Here is a 13,065-nt window from a genome sequence, read left to right on the forward strand (position 1 = left end):
CAAAAAATTCTGGATGTCCAAGTTTATCCACATAAGATAATGGTTTTCCTCTGAAGGAAAAGACTGTGGGAACAATACTGCCTCAACCACAAACCAAAGAATGAACTTGATGATCTAGTACGGCTTTTCCATTTCTAATTTCTTAATCCTTGTATTCATAAATTTTCCTGTTTAACTTTTTTTTCTTTCAGTAGGACTTCCAAAAACTCCTGTAAAAAAGGTCAAGTTGGAAATAGCTTATTCACTGATACTAGGAGGGAAAAAAAAACCCAAAAAACCATATTTGTTTCACTCTGCTAAGTAGAGACAGGAAATATTCCCTCCCTCATTCATCGAACAAATATTGTTTGAGTGCCTACTATGTGCCAGGCTCTATTCTATGGGTATGAAAGGTTAGCATCCTAACTCCTAACCAACCTAAAATACTATTGTTAGTAAAAATACTAACAATAATGTATACGCAGAATGCTTGATTCTCTGATCTACAAATGAAAAATTAGTATTACATAAAACAGGGGAGGAAGACTCTTTTCCTTAAATTGCAGCAAACTAATTCCATATGTGATGGTATCAGCCCCACGTCCTCATTTTGCAATGGCAAAACGCATCCCACAGCAGTGTTCTTTGAGGCTATAGGGGTTGGAGTAGTGGATAAGATAGCCAATAAGCCCAGCTCTCACATTCCTATAATAGTTCCACGTACCTACTCTCATGTTTCTTTTTCTTGGTTCTAGATGCCAAGAATTCCAGGGCCTTGAATACAGCTCATCACCAGGTAGGGGAAAAAAGGACATGATTTTCCCTGGACATGCTCAGGGAGTAATACAGTACTCCGTAACTTCCGCGGGATGGAAATTTGGCTAGATACCTGTAATTGAAGGTGAATAAAAAAGAGGTCAATGCCCTCAAGGAACTTGAAATTTAGAGGAGGGGGCAAATATAAATCTGATTAATTATGATCAACAAAGTTTCTGCACTTATATTTTGAACAAAGTTGAGTAGAGAATTTCTCAGATTTATTTGACCATGAGAAAGATATAAAAATTATAATCTATCCAATTAATATTGACAAGAGGTCATAGATATATTAAAAGTGTGGGAAAACACTCAATTAGCATTAAAAACTTGTGCTCTGTGAAAGATAAGGTCAAGAGAGTAAGAAGACAAGCCAGAAACTGGGATAAAATATTCGCAAAAGATTTTTTGCAAATAAAGATAAAGAACTCTTCTCTAAAATATACAAAGAACTAAAACTCAACAATAAGAAAATAAACAACCCAGTTAAAAAATGGGCCAAAGACCTTAGTAGACTATTTAGCAAAGAAGATCTACAGATGGCAAAGAAACGCATGAAAAGATGCTCTACCACGCGTGGCTTCAGGGAAATGCAAATTAAAACAATGAGATACCAATCTATAACTATTAGAATGGTTAAAATCTGGAAAACTGACACCAACAAATGCTGACAAGGATGTGGAACAACAGGAACTCTCAAATATTCCTTGCTGGTGAGAATGCAAAATGGTACAGTCACTTTGGAAGACCGTTTGGCAGTTTCTTATAAAATTAAACATACCTCTACCATATGATCCAGCAATCATAATCCTTGGTATTTACCCAAAGGAGTTGAAAACTTATATCCACACAAAATCCCACGCATGGATGTTTCTAGCAGTTTTATTCATACTTGCCAATCTTGAAAGCAACCAAGATGTCCTTCAGTAGTGGAATGCATAACCTGGGGTACATATCCAGGCAATGGAATATTATTGAACACTAAAAAGAAATGATCAATCAAGCCATGAAAAGACATGGAGGAAACTTAAATGCATATTACTAACTGAAAGAAGACAATCTGAAAAGGCCACATACTGCATGATCCCAACTATATGACATTCTGAAAAAGGCGAAACTATGGAGTCAGTAAAAAAGATGAGTGGTTGCCAGGAGTTGAGGGATAGGGAAGGACGAATAGGTGGAGCATAGAGGATTTTTAGGGTAGTGAAAATACTCTGTATGATAATGATAGATATACAGTCATTATACATTTGTCCAAATCCATAGAATATACAAAAATAAGAGTGAACCATATGTCAACTATGGACTTTGGGTGGTTATGATGTGTCAGTGCAGTTTCATCAATTCTAACTAATGTACCACTCTTTTGTTATGGTATGGAGGGTGCTGATATTAGTGGAGGCTCTGTTGTGCAGGGGCGGGGGTATATGAGAAATCTCCATCTCCTCCTCAGCTCTGCTGTGAACTTAACACTGCTCTAAAAACAAATCTTAGAAGTGTGGAAAGGTAAATAGCAAAACAATAACAAATTATAGATGAATTTTTTTGCTCTAAGAAATGACAAAAATTTGTTTGTATGTTTAAAACACAATACACATGGGGTATGAAAATATTGTCAAATTATGACAAGATACACAACATTGACCAGTCAGCCTCAAATGGAAAACACACACACACACACACACACACATTCTGCTTAGTTAATTGTTGCCAATATGAGAATGCACAAATTAAAATGTCCATACATCAACTGATTTCATGAAACTTATGTCTTAAAGGGACTGATTTCACAATTAGGGAGACTACATATATGTGGCTACTTTTGAAATTATTTCTCTCCTTCAAACATATTTTGGAAGAAAACCTACTACAAACATTGGTTTAGTTTTTGAGTTAGTGCATAGACATGAGTGTGGGAAACAGCACGAGCTAGAGGCAAAGAAACATGGAGGGAAAAGCAGGGATTTATTGCAATGCAGGCACGTAGGGGTCAGTTTGTGAAAGGAACTTAATGAATGCTTTCCTTTTGATCCCCTACATTATGTCTGGTAAAACTGAGAGTTCATCACATTTTAGCTCTTTACATCTTGCTACTTTTCTTAGAACTCGCCATATTTCATTCCCATCAAGCCATCTGTACATACGCCATATAGTTTCAAGTAAAAAAAAAATATCTTCATTTAGGCCCTTACTATGTTCTAGACCATGTGCTAAACAGTTTACATGCAAGGTCCTGTTAATTTTCATGAACATTTTTGCAAAAGCAGTATTATTAAACTAATTTTAGGTTGAGAAACCGAAGCTGAAGCTACATGTGAATCCTACCTATCCAACTCAGAGTTCATTTTACTTTAATAATTGGTCTTTGCAACAGCATTTCCCCAAGTAGTGTGTTTTTCAGAAGATAAAGCCTAAGAAAAAAGCATTCTATGGTCAAATCAGTATGAGGACCCGAGTGCACTCTATCTCCCTCTGGAAGACTCACACTGTGCTTAGGATATCAAAGTCCCTGTGAAGTTCTGAAATAAAGAAATCCATTTCATGTTTATCTGAGTACTTCACAAACTTTAGTTGACTGTCAGAGAATTCTTGTGTGTGTGTGTGTGTGTGTGTGTGTGTGTAAAACATTTAAAATATAGGACATACTTTGAGAAACTTTGTCTTAGAGTATATTGGGAGAACCTTATTAATTTGAACTCAACTCATTTAGAATTCAAGAAATATAAAGCTTACTATAAGCTCTCAAATCAAGGTTTGTCAGAATGAGGGTCATGATTCCCTTGGTCGTGAAAGCCGTGAAGTGGATCCTGACCAGTACTCGAGGGGGAGAACCCAGGAAACAAATAGGATAGAAAGTATCAGAGTTGTTGCAGGTAGCATGTACTGAATCATGAAATTTTTACTGGGTCACAATGTAAAATACATTTCTTTCTGTGGTCATGACCCAAAATGTCTGAAGCCACTGTTTTCATGAAATTCATATGAATTGCTTGTTGTGCTGGGGGTTACAATGATGACAAATGTCTGAACTACGTAAAATTTAACACAAAAAGGACTACTGTAATGCCATGGCTAAATACAGTATTTGTTATTACTTAAAATCAGAGAATTTTTAGAGCTGAAATATCTCATGGGGGAAAACCAAAATAGTTTGGTGACTTGTCAAGGTCAAACAGACCAAGCTGGGCCTAGAACCCAGGTTTTCTGACTTGTACTCTGGTATTCTATTACTTGTTAGTGTAAATTGACATACTTTTTATTTATAGAACATGAGGATTCTTTTTTTTTTTTAAGATTTTATTTATTTATTTGTCAGAAAGAGAGAGGCAGAGGGAGATGTACACTCTTCACTGAGCAAGGACGGATGTGGGACTCATGTGAGGATGCTGGGAACATGACCTGAGCCACCTAAGCATCCCCAGGATTATTTCTTTTTAATGAATAAGAAAACTAGGTATAATATTCAGCAAATCATTCCTGGATAGAAAGTCAATGACAGGTTACAAACATGCTGAAGGCTTTAATTGAAGGGAAAAAGTAACTTAGCATATTTCAGCGCTGGGGTCTAATTATAATTCCACCCCAAAACTAATTAACCTAATACTGCATTGGGGGTATTTAGGTTATCTGGCCATTTAGTTACCTGGTTTCTCATTTGTGCATATAAGCATCCCATATACATGATTTTGAGAAGACTTAGCAGATAACACACCAGTGACCACAGAATCTTGCCATGTGTAAGTTAAAGATGCAATCCTTAAATAGTGAATCAAAGTATAAGAAACCTCCAGACTCCACACCATTAAAAAAAAAAAAAAAAAGGAACTATGACTTACTGAAGAATCCCCTAGCAAAATAAACATCAGCTTCTACACATTTTATTTAGGTAGGCCTTTTCAAGACTCCAGTAGAAGTTTTGAGGATTATACCTAAAATCGTGCCTCATCACCACCCCTCTCATGGTCTGTTCTGGGGAGGGAGGATCCCAAACTGGTCAGAGGAGGATGGAAATACTTTCTTTTCCAGCCCTCTGCTCCCAGGAAAGCGCCCACAGGGATCTGTCTACCTCAGGAAGTGAGCCTGGGCTTGGATTCCAGCAAAGTGTCTTCCCATCTTCAGGGCTCTGGGGCGCAGGTTGGTGTCTTCTCCCAGGAAGCTTAGGCCACAGTGGGCAGAAATCATTTGATAACTTAATCTTGGTGGGAGGAAGAGACGCTGAGGCCTGTGTAGTCTAGTGATAAACGGAAGCATCCGGGTGAGTCAAGGAAGAGACATGATATCTTTCTAAAGTAATATAAACGAGTAAAGCATAAACAAGAACTTAAAGTGGGGACGGACCACCCCCACAAAACGTAGTAGGCGTCTGGAGGGCATTTAGCCGCGTCGTTAAGCCCTGGAGGTTCTTGGGGTTCTCTCCGGGGAGTCTTTTCCGTGACTGGGAGGATACTGGAGGTCGGAGGAGGTGAATTTCCTAAAGCCCAGGAGCGGCCCTTGGACCCTCCCCCTTCCTATAATTAACTCAACGCCGGTCCCACCAGTAAGGACCAGTGGTTTCCCTGGACCGCCCCCCTCCCCTAGCCCATCTGGCGGGGGCAGGAGAGGATCTCGGGGAGGGGGGGGTAGTCGACCCCCCGCCACACAAGTCCCCACCTAAGTGGTTTCAAACCGCGACCCTGCCTGGGGCCGGCCGCCCGAGGGCTCGTCCCCACTCCTCCCCACTCCTCGCCGTCCTCCCGCGCCGGCCGCGCCCGCCCCGGCTATCCCGGCGGGCGCGGGGGGCGCGGGCCCCGGCCTCGCGTGACGTGGGCGCCGCGGCGGGAGGGGCCGCCCGGGGGGCTCCGGCCGCCTTATTAGCGCCCGGCGGGTCGCCGGCAGCCAGCAGACCGCCGCACTGAGAGCAACAGGAGCCGGCTAGCGACCCACTCCTCCCACCTCCTCCGCCAGCCTCCTCCTCCTCCCCTTCGGCTCCTCCCGCCCCCACCTCTGTGTGAGCGGCGGAGTCGCCCTCTCCCTGCCTCTTTCTCCCGCTCCCGCTCGCTCGACTCTCTCGCTAATACTTCCCCCTGCTGTGCTCCAGGGCACCCAAGCATTCTCCGCGCTAACCTTAGGAACCAGTGGTGCTCGAAAAGCCCAGGAAAAGCCGCTTTGGGCAGAGATAGTTGGAAGCCCCTCGTCCCTTCCCCCTCTGCCGGCGCAGCCCGTGCCCGGCTCGCAGCACCTTCTCGCTCCTGCACACTCTGTTTGGGAGGACGGGGTGAGAAGGTGAAGTGGAAAGAACTGCAGAGCAGAGGGGGCCAGTCTCAGAGCTCAAATTTCATTTTCATTGAAGCAAATCACAGAAGATCAGTTTTTTTATTCTGCATTTTTTCCCTTTTTCCTTTTTCTTTTTCTTTTTTAAAAGAAACTTATTTTGGGGGGGTTTGCTCTGGGCATTTGCTTTGCCCAGTAGTTGAAAAGTGAACTCGACTCGTGATGGTTCTCCTGTCACTTTGGTTGATAGCAGCCGCTCTGGTAGAGGTTAGGACTTCAGCTGATGGACAAGTAAGTGGAAAATAATAACAATAAAAAACTCAAACCCAACCTTTTCCCGAAAAAGTTCCTCCCCTCTTTCCCCTCCTCTCTTTCCTCCTCCCCCCTCCCACCCTTCCCTGTTATCTTGTGCCTTCAGAAACGGTGTTTGAGGGCTGGGCGCAGCGTGCGGGCTTTTCTGGGGTGGGGGGTTGAATTGCAGGGGTGGGTTGTGACTCCCACTCTGGGAGCCCAGGCTTGTCACACCTAGGGCTTCCCCCCCTTTGCGGCATTCGTAACAATTCCTGGTGACAAACTGCAGCCAATTCGCATCCTCGCCGGGCCATCTGGGTTTCCCCTTTCCGGAGGGCGGTCTGGGCGCTTGAATGAAGTTCTGAACGCTGGGTCCAGGATCCCAGTGCTCTGGTTGCTGCCGCCGGAGTCGGGTTCGCGGGGCTTTCTCTCCTCCTCACTGACTCAGAGCTTTTTCGGGCAGCCGGAGGCGGGGGTTTCAGGAAGTCCTCGGGCCGGACAGGGAGCGATCCAGTAGACACGTGTCCTGGGAGGACCGCGGCCGGGCTGGGGTTTGACAGTTGGGGGGGGGGGGCTGGGGACGTTTCCTGCCCTGCATTTTCCTGGGCAGAGGCTGGAGGCGCCGGCCGCGTTACTCCCCTCCCCCTCCTCCTCCGCACAACTCCTCCTCTTTTAAAGCTAAGTTGAGTGCGGCTCTGGTGCTTTTCGGCCCAGCCCCCACCCTGTGGAGACTCAAGGTGAAGCCTGATGCTGTCTGAAGAGACCTTGAGAAGACTCGGCGGGACGAGCCGAGCCGTTTGTTGTAAATCACATCGGCTCAGGGCCGGTGGGACTTTGGGCACAGAATTTCTCTGTGAGTTTTTGTAGCTTCTCTGGTCTGCCTGGTCTGGCCATAGGTTAAAAAGTTGAAGATTGTCTAGTCGATTCTCGACCTCAAATCTGATGTATCAGGCCCCGTTTTAGGTTTCTTTTGACGCATATGAATACAGAGACTTGCTTTGCTAATCCTCACCCATTATCTGAGTTTTAAGAAAAGAATATTGAATGCCAGTATTTATTTTTGCTGGCTTTATAAATATTAAAATTAAAACGGGCAAACAACTCCCCGGTCCAACCTGTTATTGAATTGGCTCATTCTCTTGCCACAAGAACCTACAAACCAAGACGCAGCCTTTAGGCACCAGTCCCGTCTCCAGCATCTCCTGATTAGCTTCTGAAAAGCATTTATGGTAGAAATAAAACGTACAAGGTGATAAGATGAAACCCAGTAACTGTTTCTTTTTACTTTTCCCTCTCCTTTACAGGCTGGTCATGAAGAAATGGTGCAAATAGGTAAGCCTTGTTCTCAGATGTCATTCTTATCTTGGTAGAAAGTAGAGAATGAAATAAGCTAATTAAAATATTGTTTCTGAAATTTCTCCCATTGGTGGTTAAAAGAATTTGTAGTTCAGGAACATTTCTGTTTTTCTCTTCCTCTTTCTGGAGGAGGGTCCCACTCTCCTCAGACTGAGTTAAAGGAATATAAAAATTCTGCTGTTGGACTTGTCATGCATCAGTTTTTTACTGCCCCTGGACAAGCCACTGGTGGGTACTTGGAGGATGATGTAGAAGTTGGAAGAAGACATGGAGATAAGTCATATCAAATCAACTCGTGGACAAAAGGAGGAGTACATCTGATTAGAATAGAAGGCAAAGCATAAGAATGCTACAAAGGAGGGAAAAATGAAAGAGGATGAAAATTTTTCTCTTAAAATTTTTCCAGCTTTGTATAAGCCCTCTGATGACTTCTCTTATTCCATCTGCTTTAAAATAATTAACTACTAATGTGCAAGATATTGTTAGGTATTTTGCAAATAATGTCTAAAACTTCAGTATTACCTGATGATATGGGAATTATTCCCATTTTATGGGTGAGAAGACTGAGGCTCAGAGAGTATAAGTGACTTGTAACAGGTCACTCCAAAGTCCACATGATCTTTTTTTTGAAGCTATTTATAATAATATTTGTTCTGAATTCAGGGACTGAAAGTCATCTGGCCAGAAGCCAAGCTCCATTCAAAGCCTTTTTATACACATTTAACTTGGATTACTTTAAAGGATAAAATTTCGTTCTGGCAGAGTATTAGTTTCTATAAATTCTAAATTTGTCAAGTGATCCTTGTAAAGTCATCTTTGAAATGAAAAGTTTTGTTTACTACAAACATAGTTGCCTGTCATTGCCTGTGTGCTGTGCGTAGGGCACTGTATTGCTTTGTGCTCCTTGTGTCATCTAACTCTCACAAGCACACATGAGGTAGAGACACTGTTGTGCCTGTTTCAGATTTGGAGAAAATGAAGCTTGAGAGGTTCTACAGCTACCTTCTAGAGTGCATAGTGGAGAGCTGGGAGGAGTCCATGCTTGTAAACTAGAGGGACCCCAGGATCCAGGCCTAGAGGGGTCCATATGTAGCTGTCTCTCAGCATATGTCAGAATGCTCCCTTCCTGTGCAGTGTTTGGCATTGTTAGAACTCTTCTCCAAGCTTGGACCTCCATAGTAAGAGTAGGACAAAGGGGAGGACAGTGACTGAGAACTGGATTAAATATATAGTGTCTGTGAAGAGACATTTGTTATTGGTAGCTGATAACATTCAGTCATGAATATATATCTTTTTAAAGAAGGATTTTAAAAAATCCTCCAACAAGTAGAAAAGAAAGCTGTCTTCCTTTTTTATTGCTTAAACATTTGATTACTTAAACATCCCAACTTTTCAATGTGTAAATTAAAAAGCTGTGTTAAGATGGCCCATTCTAGGGGCACCTGGGTGGCTTTGTTGGTTAAGCGTCCAACTCTTGATCTCAGCTCAGGTCTTGATCTCTGTGTTGTGAGTTTGAGCCCTGCAAAAAAAAAAAAAAAGAAAGAAAAAAGATTATCCATTCTATCAAAGATTACCCATTCTATAAAAAAGATTACCCATTCTATCAAAGGAATAAAATATATGCTTTGATTAAATTTTCAGATAGAATCAGCATGCTATCCTGTAAGAAGTCCTGAGTTAGACCTTGGTCCAGTCCTTTTGTTAATAGAAATTACTTTAGTTGCAGGTTTCTACAGAGAAGTGGTACAGGTGTGCTTAAATTTGATTGAGGAAGATGAGTAGCAGTGTGGAAGAGGGCAGGGCAGGGGACTCTCAGGTGGTATTACTGGAGATTTTCTTGCTCCCAAGTTCCTCTGCTTTATAGGGTTTCTCTCTTTTATTACTGTCGTTTTTATTTACCGTTTTCAGGTTGAGTGAAGAGAAGAAGTAAAGATAAAAATAGGTTTGACTCATGAGTCTTGTGATAGTAAAAGTGTAGCTATCATTTGGCTTCAGGATATAGTCATTTATGTAGCTCTTAAAAGGAATTTAAAAATACATTTTAAAAAAATCTATGTATAGGAATGAGATTTCTTTCCCTTATCCCCACGTGCAAAGGGGTGATTAACCTGAAAGTTTGGTAAAATGCCCTCTTCTATATTTAATTAATTTTCCCCCAATAATTAATTTAAAAGTGGTTTTATATAAGTGCTTGGAGGTGCTATTTGATCAAGGTACAATTAGGAAAGATTAATAAGGCTTGTAGAATTAATTATTTTTATTGGTCTCCAAATTGGCTAGAGAAAAGTCCATGGTTCTGAATGATTTCTGCATAATTTAACGTCTCAGGAAGAGAGAACTATAGATTAGTGACAAACCATAAATAATTAGGAAGCTGAATTTTAAAAAAATGTTTCTATAGAGATATACTGTACATGCAGGATAGTGCATATGAGTATACCCCTTGCTGATCCTTCAGGAAGGGAACACTCCTGTGTGACTAGCATCTGGACCAAAAACTACAACATCACTAGCACTTGGTGCCACCTTTATCACACTATCCCCCCGTGATAGGTAACCACTCTCTTGACTTCTGACAGGATAGGTTAATTTTACCAGCTTTGAAGTGTTCTTTGTAAATACAGTCACACAATATGTGATTAAGAAAACAATAAAAAATATGTCTAATATGCTTCAGTCCTCTAGAGTAGGAAGGCTTTTATTTAGGTAGAGAGAAGGTGGTTGTGAAGAGGGCAGGTTAGAATGTGTATAGATATATCACCTCCATAGTTTGTTGATGGGGCCTTTGCTTCTTTCCTTTTCTCTCCACCCAGTGGAAAAATGCCTTCTTGGTATGTGGGAAAGAATTATTCACCCTAGAGAAAATGGGCAAATAGGCTTTGAACTCTGACCTACTTCTCTGCTCCTTGGTCAACCAAAGAGGAACTGTTTACCTACCTACCTGTCTACACCCACACATACATACACTCATACATGTATACACACACACATAGATAGATAGATAGATAGATACATATGTGAGTGCATATGCATTGTGTATATACGTGTAAGTGTGTTTCCTGAGGTCATTAACGTACTTCTGTGGCATATCAGGGAGCGTTTTCATTCTGACTCAGAGTATGGCCTTGGTAGGATGACTAGAGGAATTGTGGGCAGCTGGCTGGCTGGCATGATTGGGTAAGGAGTCTTGCTCTGTGACACATGTGGCTTAGGAAATAATCATGGTTCTGTACAAATTGGAGATTTCTATAGACTCTGAAAAAGAATTCTCTGAGTCCTTTGTTTCATAAGCTATCACTCTGATATTGCCTGAGTATCATTAGAGGAAAAATCATTGTGAAGCTTTGGTGTTGGGCTGAGTTCCCTAGCTTACCCCTTCTCTTGGAATCAGGGCATAGCTGTCTTTCTCTGCCCTATTTTTGTTTCCAGGTCTCAAATTCCATTACATTTCATTCTTAACAAATTAAAGTCTCTAATCTTGTCCGCTCAAATATCCAGTTTACTGAGAAATATTTTTTCATCATTTGCAGGTATTTATTTGGTTTTCAGGGTTTAGAATGAGTCACTTCACCTAGTCCTTGGCTTATGGTAGGCATTTCTACTGGTGTAGACCTCATGAGAGCAAACACTTTGTTTTGATGATTGCTGTATCCCCAGTATATAAAATTGGGCTTGGTACCTTGTGGGTCCTCAAATATTTGTTATTCAGTGCATGGATCTAGTAAGCAGGGTATTATATTGGGATTCACCTGTGTTCTGACTTTTCTTAAATGCTCTTGTTCTGTGCTCCTCTCCAGGTTTAATTGGTCCCCAAGAAAATGAGGAGGATGATAATGACTATGCAATTAATTATTCAGTGTTATCAGGGCTCCTTGTGACTTCTCTTTTCATTCCACAAAGCTCAGGGAACTAGGTTTCTTACACTTTTCTGTTTCTGTTCAATAAGATTTGGTAAATTGAACTGAATTATGTGCAGGTTTGGAATGCCCACTAATTTTGCACTAATGTCTACTAGAGATCATTTGCTCCAGGCATCAGGGGAAATAAGATAATCTAAGATTAAAATCTACCAACCCAGCTTGCCAGCAAAATACTGAAAAATGTGATTTAAAGTGGTTTAAAGGGATCCTTCAGAAAATTTAGAATATTAGCTACCTATGTAGCCATTGTTATTTCTTGTACCTAAAGATCATGCATTTCACTTTACTGATTTAGCTTCCACCTCTAATGGCTAATATTAAATGCTTTAAGCTTTGGAGATGAAGATGTTATTTAGTGTAGTATGTTAGTCTATTACTAGCAAATTATTACTGCTGTTTAGCTGAAATATTTCTTTCCCATACTTTCATTGTTTTTTTTCTCACCATCGTACCAAATAATCATAGTATTGCTCAGAAATGTTAAGAAATCCCCATGGTCACTACTGCTTCCAGGATGATTATCTCTAAGCATTCTTTGCTTGTGGGTAGCCAATCCAGATTACCTTGGAAATCCATTAGGGACAATTCCAAATTGCCTGGTAAAATCATGAGTGGTTTCAATATGAAGGATTTGGTTATGCTACTTGGACTGGATATTGACAGTGATGACTTAGATGGAACTCTAATGCTAGAATTTTGGGAACCTTCTCTTTGTGGTGCTCCAATAGAGATCAGCTTTTACTCCTAAACTGTGCTATGTCTATTATTAGAAATTGTTGAATTATTTTTTTAATTAGTTTTTCTTCTGAATATAGATGTTTTTACATGTGCCCATTATAATTGTCTTCTTTAGTTTTTCTGTATTCCCCAGATTTTTGACAATCATTTTACGTACCAAACCGTTACAATTCAGCGTATTCTTAGTCATCTTTCAGTACACAGAGTGTGTGGATTATTTTTGTATACCTGTGTTTGTTTTGTTTGCTATTTTAATATAGTTTTTCATAGTATTACAAAATCCTTATAAACATAATTTTAATCTTATTGTCCCAATAAACCTTAATTTATGTACTTATTTCCCTAATGACACCTGTTTTCTCATGATAATGAATGTTGCCACACAGTGTTGTATATAGATAGCTGCCTGCTTTTCAAATGACGACTTTAGGAGATTGCTGAGTAAAACCAAATTAACAAGATACGTTTTGACAGATGGCTTTTAAAGAAGTTTGTATGATCTGAACTTTTACTAGTGGTATAGGGAAGTGTTGATTTTTTTAAAAATTTCAGTTTTAAATTAGTTTTGGCTCTGCTGTCCCTAAGTCTGAATATAATTTTTTAAATATTTGATTATGCAAACTTTGAAAGATGTAATGAATTGTTTTTCTAATTATCAAGTACCCAAAAGTATGATCAATTATAAAAACGTTTTGTCAATTTTAGTAGTACT

General features: G+C 40.6%; 1 protein-coding gene across 1 annotated transcript in view; it reads left to right on the plus strand.

Moving 5' to 3' along the window:
- The first annotated feature begins 6,153 nt into the window (after window positions 1-6,153).
- Window positions 6,154-13,065, plus strand: part of ADAMTS3 (ADAM metallopeptidase with thrombospondin type 1 motif 3) — a 248,822-nt gene continuing 241,910 nt past the window's right edge. The window contains exons 1-2 of the mRNA XM_008693199.2: window positions 6,154-6,339; window positions 7,644-7,671. Coding sequence (XP_008691421.1) covers window positions 6,271-6,339; window positions 7,644-7,671 — 97 coding nt within the window. The 5' untranslated portion in view covers window positions 6,154-6,270. The remainder of the gene's footprint in view (window positions 6,340-7,643; window positions 7,672-13,065) is intronic.

The sequence above is a fragment of the Ursus maritimus genome, unplaced genomic scaffold, assembly GCF_017311325.1.
Source record: "Ursus maritimus isolate PB19 unplaced genomic scaffold, ASM1731132v1 scaffold_8, whole genome shotgun sequence".
Classification (NCBI taxonomy): domain Eukaryota; kingdom Metazoa; phylum Chordata; class Mammalia; order Carnivora; family Ursidae; genus Ursus; species Ursus maritimus.